We start from the raw sequence: 17,194 nt of genomic DNA on the forward strand, positions 1-17,194 counted from the left end.
ACCTTTTGATTAATTTGTATGAGCTTTATCTTATCTGCTGTACATTTTCCTTCAACTCTGCTGTTTGCTTTCGATGGGTTTTAAGCAGGGAAGGGACACTTATCACACCCTGCATTATCTTGTTCAGTCTCCCTGTTTTTTACTGATCTATCCGGCTAAACTGGGAGTGCCGTGCAAGCAGGGACCCTGTGTGTCCTGCCCGTTTGTCATCCTGTGTCCATGCAAGGTATGGAGGCCACTGGCCTTTGATGGACAACGGTCTGGTGCAGGGCAGAGCGGGGTGGGGGATGGTTGCGGCTGACAGGTCTCCCTGGAGGCAGCGAGCGAGGGCTTTGGAAGCTGGGACAGCAGTCTGGTCAAGAGTTGGCCAGTGCAAGCCCTCAGCTAGCGCAGGGAGCAGAAGGGAGAGTACAGGTGTAAGAGATCAATTGAAGTAGAAACTACCTGGCTCTTGACCAGGGAGGAGGCATATGGAGATGCCAGGGATAACTCCCGGGACAGTAACAGGATAAGAGCAGAGCACCCCAGTTTAGGACTGGAGGCTCAGAGCTCCTGGGTGCCTTGGGTCACGCCCGTGTGAGGGAAACCCTGGGGGGCCCTGGAAGCTGTCATCTGCCCGCCTAGCCCTTGGGCAGAGTTCGGTGCCAGAAGACAGCAGTGGGTTTCTGGTCTTGCTTCCGCCTCCCCTCCATGATTTCAGTGGCATCCCACAGTAGCCTCAGGTGGTGGCTATGATGAGCCCATTGTATAGATGGGGTCACTGAAGTCGAGTCGGGGAGGACATGACGGTCCAGGGTCAACGAGGGAGTAGGGCTGGAGGCAGCTTCTGGGACAGGGGCCCTGGGCTCTTAGCCCTCCCCCTCCCCCTGCCTCCAGCAGCCGACTGGCTCGGGGCAGAAGAACCGAGGCTGGTCCCCTGCTGGGCCCCTGACCTGCCCTTGGCCTCTGCCCCCGGCCCCTGTCCCGCTTGGGTGGAAGCCCCAGCTCAGCGCGCCACTTGGGGGCCCACCCGACTGCTTCGCTGGCACTCGTTGGCTCGCTGGCCCCCCTGAGCCCGCCCCCACTGCCCCGCCCCTCCAAACGGCCACTCCACGTCCAAAGGCAGCGGCTTCCAAGGTGGAAGCTGCGTCCCGCTGCCGGGAAGCGGCCTGCTTGAGAGCGGCGCGGCACTCGGCTTCCACGTGCGCGCCTGCTCTGCCACCCCACGGTCTTCCCGGGAGGCCGGGCCCCGGGACGCCCTTACCGGGGATCGGCGCCCCGCGTCGCGCGCTGGCCTGGGCTCGGACGTCCACGCGCGGCCGCCCGCCGCCCGACCACGCTCCAGGTCTCTCTCCTCCGGTTTTCTCCTCCACCCCCCCACCCCCGGGGGCCACCAGGGCCGGGGCAGCTCCGAGAAGCCCGGCGGAGGCCCTTCACCTCGCGCCACCTCTACTCCCCGGGTCCGCCTCTCCCACGCGCACGTCCCCAAAGTCGGAAGCTTGAACTTGGGGAGCGATTGCAGGCAGGCCGAGCGAGCACCGCTGGAAGGGGGTGTGGACGGAGGCGGCCGAACCCTTGGGCCGGCCCAGAAGGGGCCGGGAAAGGACCCGCGGCTCTCAGAGGGCCCATTGGACACCCGGCCTTCCTCTTCTGGAGGACCTCTCACCCTTCCCTTCCCGGGGCGCCCGAGTGGCTGCCTGGGGCGCTTTCCTTGGGGGGCCCGAGGCGCCCTTCTGCGCCTCCTCGCTGTGGGCGGTGGAGGGTGTCTCCGCGGGCCCCTAGACGTCAGCCTGAAGGATACGGGCTCGGCTTCACGTCTTGGCCCCTTGGCGGCCGGGCGCGGAGGACGCGGGCTCACGCTGCGCGCCCGGCCTCTCTCCGCAGCGCCGGCGGTCCGACGTGCCAGGAGCCGCGAGCCCATGGAGGGTCTGGGCCGCTCGTGCCTGTGGCTGCGGAGGGAGCTGTCGCCCCCGCGGCCTCGGCTGCTGCTGCTGGACTGCCGAAGCCGCGAGCTCTACGAGGCGGCGCGCATTGGCGGGGCGCTGAGCGTCGCCCTGCCCGGGCTGCTGCTGCGCCGCCTGCGGCGGGGGAGCCTGTCGGTTCGCGCGCTGCTGCCCGGGCCGCCGCTGCAGCCGCCCCCGCCCGCCCCGGTGCTCCTGTACGACCAGGGCGGGGGCCGGCCCCGGCGCGGGGAGGCGGAGGCCGAGGAGTGGGAGGCCGACTCGGTGCTGGGCACCCTGCTGCAGAAGCTGCGAGAGGAAGGCTACCTGGCGTACTACCTACAGGGTAGGTGCGGGCGCCGGCGCGGGGGGACCGGCCTGGGAAGGGCCCTGGGCCCTGGGAGGCAGGGCCACACCTTCCAAGGGGATTCCCAATTCATTTGCCCTTGGGCCAGCCCAGCCTCATTTCGGCTTAAGTGGAGGTGAGATCCCCTCCCCTGAGCACGACCTTGGGCAAGCCCTTCACCCTTGGGAGCCCCAGTTTCTGAGTCTGGAAAATGGGGAGAATCGGGCTGACCTGCCCTGGCTTAGGGGATGCTCAAGAATGGAGTACCAAGTGCAGGCTCCCAATCCTCCCCCCCCATCACCTCCCCATCACCACCCCGTTGATGTCACCACCTCCTGCAGCTGCTCACTGGCAAAGGAGGCAGGGGCCACAGGAGGCCAAATCCCGCTCGGCAAAGGCTCCGGAACCGGGAAGGGGAAAGTGAGAGAGAGAGAGAGGAAAGCAGTGAAGGCAGAAGGAGGCAGAGATCCATCCCATCATAGTCATGGCAGGGCTGGCGGGTGGAGGGCAATAGGCTGAGACAGGCCTCTTGGCCCCTTGATGAGCCAAACAGACACCCAGAGGTCCAGCGTAGGGACAGGGTTCCCATGAACCGACGGAGCCAGCTCCCCACCTCCCCATCAAAGCGGGGGTCATTGGACTGTTGTCCCTTGCTCCATTCTGAATGCACAGGGACGCAGAAACAAAGCAAGTGTTGGATCTCCGGGACCCACCCCTAGCCCAGGAAAAGACTTGTTATCTGTAGATGAAGGAGATGCCCGCTTCTGGGGGCTTTGAACCGATCCTGGTAGAATGTTACGCTCTCTCCCAGGCTCCCAGCTCTTGGGGTGCTCCTGGTTGAGCTGGATGGGAGGTGGCCACCCAGGCAGAGAACTCACTTTTGAACCTTGCCCCTTTTTAACTGACGGTGGTTGTCCTCCCCGAGGTTGGCAGTACATCATGCCTGCCTTCGCTGGGCCCTGGGGCTGTAAGATCCTCTTTGAGGGGGCTCTGCCTAAGCCCAGAATCTTGCACCCCCCAGCAGCACAGTGGGTACTCGCTGTCTGGAGGACTAGCCAACAGCACCGAGTGAGGGTGGTCGGGCTGCCCCTAGTGCACCCCATGGGACACCAGTAGGGATCAGGCTGCTGACTCTTGAGTTCCCTTTGGGAACATCTGCAAGCCCCCTTGGGTGTTGGAGTTGTCTGGGGTCAGTTCCCTATCCCCCTGCCAAGGGTGCTTGGCCACCCAGGTGGCCAGATCAACAGGGGACTCTCCCCTTCTCCCCTCCCAGGCGGCTTCAGCAGATTCCAGGCAGAGTGCCCCCACCTGTGTGAGACCAGCCTCAGCAGCCGTGGGGGCCCAAGCACAGCCCCGGTGCCCAGCCCAGTGGTGGGGCTGGGCGGCCTGTGCCTGGGCTCTGACTGCTCTGATGCCGAATCCGAGCCTGACCGCGACTCCATGAGCTGTGGCCTGGATTCAGAGGGCGCCACACCCCCCCCCACGGGGCTGCTGCCATCCTTCCCTGTCCAGATCCTGCCCAACCTCTACCTGGGCAGTGCCCGGGATTCAGCCAACGTGGACAGCTTGGCCAAGCTGGGCATCCGCTACATCCTCAACGTCACCCCCAACCTCCCTAACCTCTTCGAGAAGAACGGTGACTTTCACTACAAGCAGATCCCCATCTCAGACCACTGGAGCCAGAATTTGTCCCAGTTCTTTCCTGAGGCCATTGCATTCATTGGTAAGTCGGCTCTGCCCTCCTCTTCCTCCCTCCCCCCACCCCCCACCAGGCCTGGCTCCTGGCCTCTGCCACGCCCTCTGGAAGGCTCCTCCTGGGCTTAGCTACCATCCCCAGAGCCCAAACCTGGACCGCCACTTCTGGGGTTGGGCAGGGCTGGGACCAGCTCCCAGAGGCCACCAGCGAAAGCCCTAGGACTCAGGCAGGACAGGGCTCCCAGGCCAAATGTGGCCAGAGCAGCGTGGCTCGGAGAGCAGGGCCGGGCCGGGCCCGCACATCACCCTGCCTCCCCCTCTGCCCTCGCCTAGATGAGGCCTTGTCCCAGAACTGCGGGGTGCTCGTTCACTGCCTGGCCGGTGTCAGCCGCTCTGTCACCGTCACCGTGGCCTACCTCATGCAGAAGCGCCACCTCTCACTCAACGATGCCTACGACCTGGTCAAGCGGAAGAAGTCTAACATCTCACCCAACTTCAACTTCATGGGGCAGCTGCTGGACTTCGAGCGTAGCCTTCGGCTGGAGGAGAGGCGCGCCCGGGAGCGCAGCAGTGGGGGGCAGGAGTCCTCGGCCTCCGACCCGCCCTCCTTCTTTACCACCCCCACCAGCGATGGTGTCTTCGAGCTGGATCCCACATAGGGCCCCCGTTCCAGCCCCCAGTGGGTGCCCCTGACCACCCATGTGCTGGGGGGAGGTGGGAGGGGGCTCAGCCGGAAGCAGGGCGGGGGAGAGCGCAATACCTCAGGGGAGGGCTGTTGGGAAGAGGCCCGAGCCAGGAGCCCCTCCAGAGTGGCTGCGGGGAAAGACCTGTCCTACCCACTTGAAACATCACGGGAATCCTATTAAATGTGCCTATAAGCCGGGCCCAGGGCCACCAGCCTGACCCGCGCCGCTTGCGGGCGGAACCACGCTCCAGAACCTGCCTCTTCCGCGACTGTTACTTTTTCCTTTGGGGAGTGGGCGGGGGGGGGGGGGGGGATTCTCATTCCAAGGGACCGTTCCAGGTGGCTTCCCTTTCCTGGGCCTCGAGCCTCCCTGTAGCTTTTCCCTTCAGAAGGGTGTGTGCCTGTTCTGGGGACCCGCTCCCCGTCCCACCCCTGTCCCCAAATGGCTGCTCCTGGGGAGGGGTTCGCCACCAGTTAGTCGCCTCTTGGGGCTGAGGGCCTCCCCGGGGATGTGCGCTTGGAGGCGCACGGGCTGCCCGGCATCCATGTGGACAGCCCGTCGCTGGGTGGCTTCTGGCTGGGCAGCGCCACAGGGGAGGGTGCTGGCCCGGAGCTGCCGAGCGGGTTCCCGGCCACACATCTGGCGCCCTGTTTATCCACTTGACGTTTGAAAAGATGCTTTTTTTCCCTCTTCCCCCAGATGTCTTAACGGGATCACTGGGGCTCTTTGTGACTGAGGGTGGCCAAAGTGCTGCCCGGGGAGATGGGGGTCTCAGAGCAAGAGCTGGGGGCGGGGAGGGGGAAGAAGGCCTGGATTTTGCTGCTGCGGGTCCCACATAGCCACGGTTGGGCAGGGAGGCGGGGAAGGGGCCAAGCTGCATATACAGGGCGGTGGGCGGCGTGCATGCACGCTTGGGAGTCCACACCACAGTTGCTTTCTTTAATTGTTCCTGAATAAACACTTTCTGTAAGATACTAAGCAGAAGGAACTGCTTCCAGAGCACCCTGCAGGGCTTGGGGGAAGGCTGGGAGGGAGGCTTCATGAGAGGGGCGGGGTGCGCGGAGCCCCACACTGGGCCGGTTGGGGACTTGAGCACCACCCACCCTCACACCACTATTTCCCATCTGGCCCCCACGCAGCTCTTGACCCGCGGAGCCCCTACCCTGGGCCACACACCGCTAGGGACAGACCCCTGGCGAGAGCGAGAGAGCAGGGACCCAGCAGTGACCACAGGGCTTGGCAGCTGAGCCCCAGGACTCGGTGCGGAGTCAGAGCTGAGCCTCAGGGTGACGTGATGGGAGCCACACGAGGATGGGAGCTGGGGAGGGTTAGGGGCAGACTTGCATGGGCAAGCTCATGTCCCTCTGGCTGACACACTGTGGAATTTGGTCCTTGGACTGCAAAGGCCACCTGAAGTGACAGTTGAGGCTTGCTCCTCCCTGGCTTCCTGGCCTCAGCTCTAGACAACTCCAGTGCCTTCTGCATGCTGAAGCTGCAGTGCTCCCCTTAAGGCCGTGAGTCCTGGGGCGCCTGGGTGGCACAGTTGGTTAAGTGTCCGAGTCTTGGTTTGGGCTCAGGTCATGATCTCGGGGTCATGAGATCAAGCCCCGGGTCGGGCTCCATGCTCAGTGGGGAGTTGGCCTCTGCCCCTCCCCCTCCACACACTCGCTCTCAAATAAATAAATCTTGAAAACCATGATTGCCAACCACAGAGACATGGCAAGAACCAGGAGCCCAGGCCACCCCTCCTCCTTGGACACCATCTTCCTATAGCTATCCAGACACCTCCCATGGGGGCTGGGAGATGACACCTGGGCCCCCACATAAGGCCAGTATGCCTGAAGGGCAATGTTCTCAGTAGGCATGGTCAGCAGAATGCTGGCCCCCCACAGGTGGCCACATCCTAAATCCGGGCCCTTGTGAATACGTTACCTTAAGTGGCAAAAAGGACACTGCGGATGTGATTAAGTCAAGGCTCTTGAGATGGGGAGACTGTCCTGGATTATCCAGGTGGGCCCGAACACCATCATATGCATCTTGACAAGGGAAAGAGGGACACAGGAGAGTGAGAGGAGGAGACGTGGCAATGGCAACAAGGGTCCGAGCCAGAGAGAGAGATGGGAAGAGGCTACATTGCTGGCTTTGAAAATGGACAAAGGGGCTGCAAGCCAAGGAATGCAGGCGGCCTCTAGAAGCTGCAGAAGGCAAAACAACAACAGATTCTTCCCTTGAGTCTCCTGAAGGAACACAGCCCTGCCAACAGCTCGGGTTTAGTTCGGTGAAGTCTGTGTTGGATTTCAGGCCTCTGGAACTGTAAGAGAATAAATCGTGCTGTCTAAAACCACTGAGTCTGTGGCAATTTCATGCAGCAGCAGCAGAAAACAAATACAACTGGTGACCCAGGAAAAAAATAGCCCACCAAAAGAGGGGAGGATGCTTGCTTCTTTTGACCTTGGATCTGAGTAGAAGTGGGAAAAAAGGGGAAATTTGGCCCTCAAGCATTTATAGCCACGAGGTGAAATTTTAATTGAAAGGATCTAGGCATAGAGTACTTGATGCTCCAGAATTTTCTTCTTGGAGGAACTAAGGGACAGTGATCTGATTGGGAGCACAGCTCCGGGATTTGTCTGGAAGCTTCATTTGCTTAGCTTGCACACAGATTTTACTTAGATTGGAACAGCCCAATAAAAATAGCAAAGTTTTAAAAATACATGTTTTAAAAGTTCTAAGTGAAGTGGTCCAGAGGGACTATTGCCCAAGAATGCAGCAGAATCCTCTGTGCAGGGGTGTCCTTTCAATACAGGCCTGTAAGGTGGGCTAGGATGACTAGAAGGGGCTGTAGTTGGCTATTTGCCTTCTGCTAGACTCTGACAAAGCTCCAATAGGTCAGGATCTGATGTAATAGTTTGTCCTAAGGGCGGGCCTCAGGAAGAACAGAATGCTCTGGTGTATTTCAAAATGTCTACATTCCCCCTCCCGCTACCAGAAGCATGAGACTTTTCTCGAATCTTCACTGTGCAAACCTGGTAGGGCTCCTGGAGATAAAATTCATAAAAGTGTGGGGGCCTCCTTAAGATCAGGCCCCCCCCTGGATTTTTTTTGAACTCTCAGACGTGTCCACACTGAACCTCAAGCAATTCCTCAATTAAAGTTCAAGTTTTCCTACCCCAGCACTGCTCTGCGAAGCTGTGATTCTTTATCTCTGCCTGTCCAGTGTTTGGAGGAGTGGTTTGCCCTGTGACCTCACTTCTCTGATGGATCTGAGAAGAGCTGTTCATTTTTCAGTGTGTTCAGCTTTGTACTTGTTCATGGCATGCAGTGGTGACATCCAAGCTCCTTCCATGCTGACCAGAAGCCGGAACTCACCTGGGTCTGTTGTGATTGGCTGATTTTTTTTTTTATCATTATGGGTTACATTTTATGTTTCCTCTACTTGAGTCAGAAAGCCTGGATGGTGAAGCTCACTTAATTTGTTTCAGGGTCTTCAGGGACTATTGTCCCCCATCTGAAAACAGTTGATTCATATATTTTGCCAAGTTTTCAAGTTATGCTTGGTGGGAAGGTAAATTCTGGACCCTGTTACTCCCTCATGGCCATATCAGTATTGAATAATTTTAAGGTTTGTTAAGATAAATATGCATGCTAAATTTTCTAGAGTGATGGTTAAAGAGTGTACTACTTCCAAAGTAGTACAGGAAAAATCTCAAATATTGAGGAAAAACTCTCAGTCCAAAAGAAGTCAAGGAGGAAAATAAAGAAACAGACATTGGAATAAGTAGAAAGTATAAAATAAGATTTTAGAAATTAATCCAGGGGCGCCCGGGTGGCTCAGTCGTTAAGCGTCTCCCTTCAGCTCAGGTCATGATCTCAGCATCCTGGGATCGAGCCCCACATCGGGCTCCCTGCTCAGTGGGAAGCCTGCTTCTCCCTCTCCCTCTCCCACTCCCCCCGCTTGTATTCCCTCTCTCACTGTCTCTGTCTGTCAAATAAATTAAAAAAAAAAAAAAACTTAAAAAAAAAAGAAATTAATCCAAACGCCACTTAAGCAAAATAAGTAGACTAAATTCTCTAGTTAAAGACAGGAGTTTTGGGCGCCTGGGTGGCTCAGTCGTTAAGCATCTGCCTTCGGCTCAGGTCATGGTCCCAGGGTCCTGGGATCGAGTCCCACATCGGACTCCCTGCTCAGCAGGAAGCCTGCTTCTCCCTCTCCCACTCCCCCTGTTTGTGTTCCCTCTCTTGCTATCTCTCTCTCTCTGTTGAAAAATAAATAAAAATCAAAAATAAATAAATAAATAAATAAATAAAGACAGGAGTTTTTGGGTTCCTGGGTGGCTCAGTCATTAAGCGTCTGCCTTCGGCTCAGATCATGATCCCAGGGTCCTGGGATTGAGCCCCACGTCGGGCTCCCTGCTCAGTGAGGAGTCTGCTTCTCCCTCTCCCACTCCCCCTGCTTGTGTTCCTGCTCTCGCTGTCTCTCTCTCTCTGTCAAATAAATAAATAAAATCTGTAAAAATAAATAAATAAATAAAGACAGGATTTTTTTAAATCCAGCTATAAGCCATTTATAAGAGACACATCTAAGTAATAGGACCAAAAAAAAAAAAAGAGAGAGATTGAAAGGTCACCAGCTATGACCAAGTGAGGATATAAAAAATAATCTCCGCCCCCCCCCCAAAAAAAACAACTATAAGGGAGCGCCTGGCTGGCTCAGTTGGTAGAGCATGCAACTCTTAATCTTGGGGTCATGAGTTCAAGCTCCACATTGGGAGTAGAGTTTACTTAAGAAAAAAAAAAACAACTATAAAGTTATACAAAACTGATAAAAACAACCTTGATGATCTGGAAATCAACCAAAGATATATAATAAACCAAGAAGATAAACTTCGGGACTCTGTGGCATTCTGGCCTAGGTTTGCTCTCATCCCTCCCAGCTTGTTTGGGCATGGGCCAGGGCAAGGCAGCCCATGGAGACCAGCAGCTTCTCTGCCTAGGTTTGAGGAAAGCTAACTCAATCTGGAGTGGTGGATAATACCTACATCCAGGGACATTCTCAGTGGAAGTGACTTCTCAGAAGCAAACCAGCCAGGGAGGGCCAACAACGCAACTCTACTAGACTGAGATTGTGAATGTGCTTGGGGCAAGCATATTCCTGGCTAACTGGAAAATGAAGAGGTCTCAAACTATTCATGCTCTCCTGGAATATCTTGAGGCTACACACATGCTATATAGGAGACTCAAAAGGACCCAGGGGAAAGAAAGCCCAAGGCAGACCTGCAAATAGCCTGAACACTCAAAGAGCTCCCTTACCCATGCACAGATCCAACAGCAGTATACAGATGCCTTACTAGCTGAAGCTGTTTTTAGCAGTTTCCATCCAATCAATGGCCAACCATTAAGCTAGGCAGATATAGGGGCAGCCCCTACAAAACCAGGTTTAAATTTTTAAACTACAATATTTAAAAAAAAAAAAAACAAGCAGAGGGGCATCTGGGTGGCTCAGTTGGTTAAGCATCTGACTCTTGATCTCAGCTCAGGTCTTGATCTCAGGGTAGTAAGTTCAAGCCCCACACTGGGCAAGGAGCCTACTTAAAAAGGCGAGGGGGGCGGGCACCTGGGTAGCTCAGTTGGTTAAGTCTCCAACTCTTGATTTTGGCTCAGGTTGTGATCTCAGGGTCATGAGCTCAAGCCCCACCTTGGCTCTGCACTCAGCCGGAAGTCTGCTTCTCTTCCTCTCCTTCTCCCTCTCCCTCTGCCCCTCCCCCTGCTCATGCTCTCTCTCTCTCTCTCTCTCTCTCTCTCAACAATCTCTCTCAAATAAATAAATAAATACAAACAGACACTAGTGACTGTACACTGGAGGGGACAGATTTCACAGATTAAGTCCAGAAAAGTTACACAACAAAGAAGAAAACAAGTGACAACACACACACATACACACACACAGCAAAAACAACCTCTAGAGGGAAAGGGAATATCAGAATTCAGCGTTGCTGAAAAATATCATCCAAAATGTTTGATTTTCAACCAAAAAAAAAAAAATTTACAGACATCCAAAGAAATGGCAAAGCATGATCCACATTCAGGAAAATAATCAGGCAATAGAAACTACCTATGAGTGTTCCCAGGTGTTGGAATTAGCAGATAAAAACTTCAAAGCAGTTATTACAAATATATTCAAAGTACTAAAGAAAACCATTGTTTAAATAGTTAAAGGAAAGTATGACAACAATGAGTCAACACAAAGATATTCTTGATAAGGTTATAGAAATTATTTTTTTTAATAACTAAATGGAGGGGCACCTGGGTGGCTCAGTCAGTTAAGTGTCTGACTCTTGATTACAGCTCAGGTCCTGACCTCAGCATCATGGGATCAAGCCCCACATTGGGCTCCATGCTCAGTGGGGAGTCTGCTTCAGGATTCTTTGTCTCCCTCTGCCTCTGCCCCTCCCCCTCCTCATGCTTTCTCTCTCTCTCTCTAAAATAAATCTTTTTTAAAAAAAATTTTTAAATAAAGGGGCACCTGGGTGGCTCAGTTGGTTAAGTGTCTGCCTTTGGCTCAGGTCATGGTCCCCAGGGTCCTGGGATTGAGCCCCACGTTGGGTTCCCTGCTCAGTGAGGAGTCTGCTTCTCTCTCTGCCACTCCCCCTGCTTGTGCTCTCTCTCTCAAGTAAATAAATAAAATCTTTAAAGTTTTAGAAATAATAATAAAAATAATTAAATGGAAATCATGGAGTTGAAGAGTATAATAACTGAAATGAAAACTTCTCTAAAGGTATTCAAAAGCAGGTTCAAAATGTCGGAAAAAAGAATCGGTGAACTTGAAAATAGATCAACATAAATTATCCAATCTGAAAACCAGAGAGAAAAATGACTGAGTCTCAGAGACCTATAGAACAACAACAAGCATACTAAAATGTGTGTGATGGGGTGCTTTGAAGAGGAGGAGAGAAAGGGGCAGAATAAACATTCGAAGAAATAATGGCAGAAACACCCAAAATTTTATGAGAAACATTAATCAGACCCAAGAAGTCCAAAGAATCCCAAGTAATATAAACACAAATAGAGCTAGTTGTAAACACTTCATAGTCAAAGTAAAAGCCAGAGATAATCCGTTTTGAAAGCAATAAGAGAAAAATGACCCATGCAGAAGGGAACCACAATGAAATTAGCAGTTAATTTCTGATCAGAAACAATGGAGGCCAAAAGATAGTGGAATGATGTAATCAAAGAACTGGGGGAAAAACACTATCAATCAAAAATTCTATATCCAGCAAAACTGTCCTTTAAAAGTGGACGGTTAGGGGCGCCTGGGTGGCTCAGTTGGTTAAGCAACTGCCTTTGGCTCAGGTCATGATCCTGGAGTCCCAGGATCGAGTCCCACATCTGGCTCCCTGCTCAGCAGGGAGTCTGCTTCTCTCTCTGACCCTCTCCCCTCTTATGTGCTCTCTCTCTCATTCTTTCTCTCTCAAATAAATAAATAAAATCTTTAAAAATAAATAAATAAATAAAAGGTGATGGTTAAATGGGGTGCCTGGCCGGCTCAGTCAGTAGAGCATGCAACTCTTGATCTCAGGGTTGTGAGTTTAAACCCCACACTGGGTGTAGAAATTACTTAAAAATAAAATCTTTAAAAAATATTAAAAGTTGAAGATTAAAAAGAGAGAGAGAGAGACGTTCCCAGATATACAATGACTGAGAAGACTCACTGCTATTATAGTTCTTTACAGGAAATACCAAAAGAGGTCCTTCAGGCTGACACCAGTTTGTAATTTGTATTCAGTGGAAGAAATGAAGAGCAGCAAAAATGATAAATTATGTGTGCTAATATAAAAGTCTCAATATATTTTTCCTCATTTCTTCTCTTAATTTCTTTAAAGGACATAAGATTGTATAAAGAAAGCAATAACTATAACAATGTATTACTAACATTAACTGTGCCAAAGAGGAGGGAAAGAATGGAGCAATATTAGGGCAAAGCCTCTACATTTTACCAAAATTGAGTATTAATGTGAAATAGATTGTGATTAGTTAAGATGTATATTGTAATGCAATTGTAATTCAAAAAATATATAATTCAAAAAATCAACACAGAAAATAAAATGGTACATAAAATGGTGAATAAAAATTTAATACAAGAGAAGGCAGTCAAAGAAGAAGAGAGGAACAAAAAAGAATGGAGGTATATAGAAAACAAATAACAAAATGGCAAATGTAAACCCAACCACATCAATCATTACATTAAATGTGCATGGTCTAAACACCCCAATCAAAAATCAGAGATTCAAAAAAGCAAGATTCAACTAACTATATATTGTTTCAAGAAGACAAATCTTAGATTCAAAGACAAAAATAGATTAAAAGTAAAAGGATAGAAAAAACATATCATGCAAAGAGTAACCATAAGAGAGCTGGAGTGGCTATATCAATATCAGATAAAATAGACTTTAGGACCAAAGCTAAAAGAAAAAAGGGACATTTCATAATAACAAAAGGGTCAATTCATCAGGAAGATATAGAAGATATAGCAATTATAAGTATATACACATCGAACAATACATAAAGCAAAAATGGACAGAAAGGAGAAAGAAACAATTCAACTATGACAGTTGGAGATTTCAATACCCACTTTTCAATAATTGATAAAACTAGAAAGAACATCAGCAAGATACAGAAATCTTTTTTTTAAGATTTATTTGAGAGAGAGAGAAAACACAAGCAGGAAGGAGGGGCAGAGGGAAAGGGAGAAGCAGACCCCCCCCACTGAGTGGGCATCCCAATGTGGGGCTTGATCCCAGGACCCTGGGATCATGACCTGAGCCAAAAGCAGATACTTAACCAACTGAGCCGCCCAGGCACCCCAAGATACAGAAATCTTAAACAACACTATCAACAAAGCTGACCTAACTAAAATCTATGGAACTCTCCACTCAAAAATGCAGAGTACTCACTCTTTTCAAATATGTATGGAACATTTTCTAGGACAGAATATAACTTAGACCATAAGACAAATTTCAATACATGTAAAATGATTGAAATAATACAAAATATGTTCTCTGAACACAACAGAATTAAATTAGAAATCAAAAACAGAAAGACATCTACGAAATTCAAAAATATTTGGAAATTGAACAAAACACTTCTAAATAACCCACAAGTCAAAGAAAAAATTACAAGGGAAATTATAAAATACATTGAACAGAATGAAAATGAAAATTCAACATATCAAAATTGTGGAATGCAGCTAAAGCAGTACTTAGGAGGAAATTTAAAGCTATTTAAATGCCTCAACCAGCAAAAAAAGAAAGGTCTCAAGTCAACAGCCTAGGGATCTGCCTTAATAACTTAGGAAAGGAAAGCAAACTAAATCCAAAGCAAGCCAACATAAGATTAGTGTAGAAATGATTGAAATAGAAAACAGAAGAAAAATAGAGAAAAGTGATGAAAACAAGTTTGTTCTTTGAAAAGAACAAAAGTTTGTTCTTTGAAAACTGAAAAGATCAACTAAACGTAGACTAATCAAGAAAAAAGATTACCAAGATCAAGAATGAAAAGGGGGACATTACTACTGACTTACAGAAATTTGAAGGATTCTAAGGCAATGTTTTGAACAACTTTATGGCAACAAATTAGACAATTCAGATGAAATGGACAAATTCTTCAAAAGAAGCAAATAACCAAAATTGACTTTAAAAGAAACAGAAAATCTGAATAGACTTATAATAAGCAAATAAATTGAATTAGTAATTTAAATTGTTCCACAGCAGAAGAAATGAATAGACATTTCTCCAAAGAAGACATCCAGATGGCCAATAGACACATAAGAAGATGCTCAACATCGCTGATCATCAGGGAAATGCAAACCAAAACTACAATGAGATATCATCTCACACCTGTCAGAATGGCTAAAATCAACAACACAAGAAACAAGTGTTGGTGAGGATGAGAAGAAAAAGGAACCCTCTTGCACTGTTGGTAGAAATGCAAACTGGTGCAGCCACTGTGGAAAACAGTATGGAGGTTCCTCAAAAAGTTAAAAATAGAGCTACCCTATGATCCAGTAATCACACCACTGGATATTAACCCCAAAAATACAAAAAAACACTGATTCAAAGGAATACATGCACCCCTATGTTTACAGTAGCGTTATTTACAATAGCCAAATTATGGAAACGGTCCAAGTATCCATCAATAGATGAATGGATGAAGAAGATGTGGCATATATACACAGTGAAATATTATTCAGCCATCAAAAAGAATGAAATCTTGCCATTTGCAATGACATGGATGGAGCTAGAGGGTATTATGCTAAGTGAAATGAGTCAGTCAGAGAAAGACGAATACCATATGATTTCACTCATATGTGGAATTTAAGAAACAAAAACAAAACAAAACAAAAACCAAGCAAAATAAAGCGAGAGAGAGACACAAACCAGGAAACAGACTTTTATCTGAGAACAAACTGATGGTTACCAGAGGAGAGGTGGGTGGCGGGATGGGTAAAACAGACAACAGGGATTAAGAAGTGCACTTGTCATGATGATCACCGGGTGGTATAGCACTGTATGTTAACTATACTGGGATTAAAATAATAGGAGCACCTGGGTGGCTCAGTCAGTGAAGCATCTGCCTTTGGCTCAGGTCATGGTCCAGGAGCCCTGGGATCAAGCCCTGCCTCGGGATCCCTGCTCAGTGGGGAGTCAGCTTCTCTCTCTACTCTTCCCCTGCTCGTGATTGCGCACTCTCTCTATCTCTCCCAAATAAATAAAATCTTTTTGAAAATAAAATAATAAAACAATTAGGGCGCCTGGGTGGCTCAGTCGGTTAAGCGACTGCCTTCAGCTCAGGTCATGATCCTGGAGTCCCGGGATCAAGTCCCGCATCGGGCTCCCTGCTCGGCGGGGAGTCTGCTTCTCCCTCTGACCCTCCTCCGTCTCGTGCTCTCTGTCTCTCATTCTCTCTCACAAATAAATAAATAAAATCTTTTAAAAAAAAAATAAAATAAAATAATAAAACAATTAATTAATGTTCCCACAGAGAAAATCCAAGCCCAGAAGTCTTCACAGGTGAATTCTATCAAATAACATAACTGAAAATATACGTCCATAGAAAACCTTGCATGGAAATGATCATAGCAGCATTATTCACAAGCCAAAAGGTAGAGACAACCCAAATGTCCATCAGGGGATGCATGGATTAACAAAATGTGGTCTATCCATATAATGGAACATCATTCAGCTATCAAAAGGAAATGAAGTACTCTTACATGCTATAATGTGGATGACCTCAAAAACATTATGCTAAACATAAGAAGTCAGACACAAAGGGTCACATATTGTATGACTGCATTTATGTGAAATATCAGAATAGGCAAATCCACAGAGACAGAATAGGCAAATCCACAGAATGGTTGCCAGGGGCTTGGGGGAGTAGGGGTGTTGGGGAAAATGGGGATTGACCACTAATGGCTACAGGGTTTTTGGGGGGGTAATGAAAATGTTTTGGAGTTAGATCGTGGTGACTGTTGCACACCTTTGTACATATACTAAAAACCAATCAATTGTACATTTTAAAGGGTCGATTTTACAATATGTGAATTATATCTCCATAAAATAAAACAAATTCTAACTCTGAAAAGAAAAGGATTAAACAAGATATACCAGACAAATATTAACCAAAAGAAAGTTATAGTTGCTATGTTACTGTCAGGCAAATAGACTATAAGGCAGAAGCATTACAGGAGTAATGCATGTCACTATATTTTGATAAAATATTCAACTCACCTGAAATATGTAACAATTCAAAATTCATCTGCACTTAATAACCTAACTTAAAAATACATAAAGCAGTACTTGAAGGAAGTATAAGGATAAGCCGAGAAAGAGCCATCCGGCCTCTACTCAGGGCATCATGCGAGGCAGACTTGGCTCCCTGGCAATGAGGAGAACTATCAACATTTCCATGGCACCTCGGGGCGCCTGAGTGGCTCCATTGGTTGAGCGTCTGACTCTTGATTTGGGCTTGGGTCATGATCTCGGGGTCCTGGGATCAAGCCCCGCATCAGCCTCCAAGCTGAGGGTATAGCCTGCTGGGGAGTCTCTCTCTCCCTCTCCCCAGTACTCGTCGTGCACACACATTTCGCTCTCTCTCCCTCTAAAAAACATGTTTTAAAAATCTCCATGGGGCCTGGAGACGAGATCTGGAGATGAGGTTTTTATATTTATCCCAAAAGGCCAGATAGGGTTGAAAAATACCGAAAACCTCTCTTAAAGCAAAAATCTAATCCTGTCACTGCCCGGCCTACAAGTAGCCATCCAACGGCTCCCCAGCGCCCTCTTGAGAAAGTTCACTTTCCAGGCCCATCTCTAGCCACTGGTCGCAACTGCCCTCAACCAACCAAAGCGGGTTATTTGTTATTTCCCAAACAGTTCACACTTCCTGTCTTGCCCACCTGAGGAGACAGGGATGGAGGCAGGACTGCCTGGACTAAACTGGGATCGGGTAGAGAACATGGCTGCCATGTGCCATGTGCCACCAAGTGGCTGGCAGGA

General features: G+C 49.5%; 1 protein-coding gene across 1 annotated transcript; it reads left to right on the top strand.

Annotated features, from left to right (window-relative positions):
• Positions 1 to 1,220: 1,220 nt before the first annotated feature.
• Positions 1,221 to 4,938, top strand: DUSP9 (dual specificity phosphatase 9). Its single transcript, XM_045871792.2, has 3 exons — positions 1,221 to 2,265; positions 3,539 to 3,988; positions 4,294 to 4,938. The coding sequence occupies exons 1-3, from the start codon at positions 1,899 to 1,901 to the stop codon at positions 4,617 to 4,619; spliced, it is 1,143 nt and encodes a 380-aa protein (XP_045727748.1). The 5' UTR covers positions 1,221 to 1,898; the 3' UTR covers positions 4,620 to 4,938.
• The last annotated feature ends 12,256 nt before the right edge of the window (positions 4,939 to 17,194 follow it).

Source organism: Mirounga angustirostris, unplaced genomic scaffold (assembly GCF_029215605.1).
Source record: "Mirounga angustirostris isolate CCGP_5_RB_7025 unplaced genomic scaffold, mMirAng1.0.hap1 SCAF_11, whole genome shotgun sequence".
NCBI lineage: Eukaryota > Metazoa > Chordata > Mammalia > Carnivora > Phocidae > Mirounga > Mirounga angustirostris.

What these genes read in the sequence shown, in the direction of transcription:
- DUSP9 (XM_045871792.2), top strand. Translation starts at nt 1,899, where the DNA reads ATGGAGGGTCTGGGCCGCTCGTGCCTGTGGCTGCGGAGGGAGCTGTCG. An exon ending in CCTGGCGTACTACCTACAGG is followed by an intron (nt 2,266 to 3,538) that starts GTAGGTGCGGGC and finishes CTCCCCTCCCAG; the next exon opens with GCGGCTTCAGCAGATTCCAG. An exon ending in TGAGGCCATTGCATTCATTG is followed by an intron (nt 3,989 to 4,293) that starts GTAAGTCGGCTC and finishes GCCCTCGCCTAG; the next exon opens with ATGAGGCCTTGTCCCAGAAC.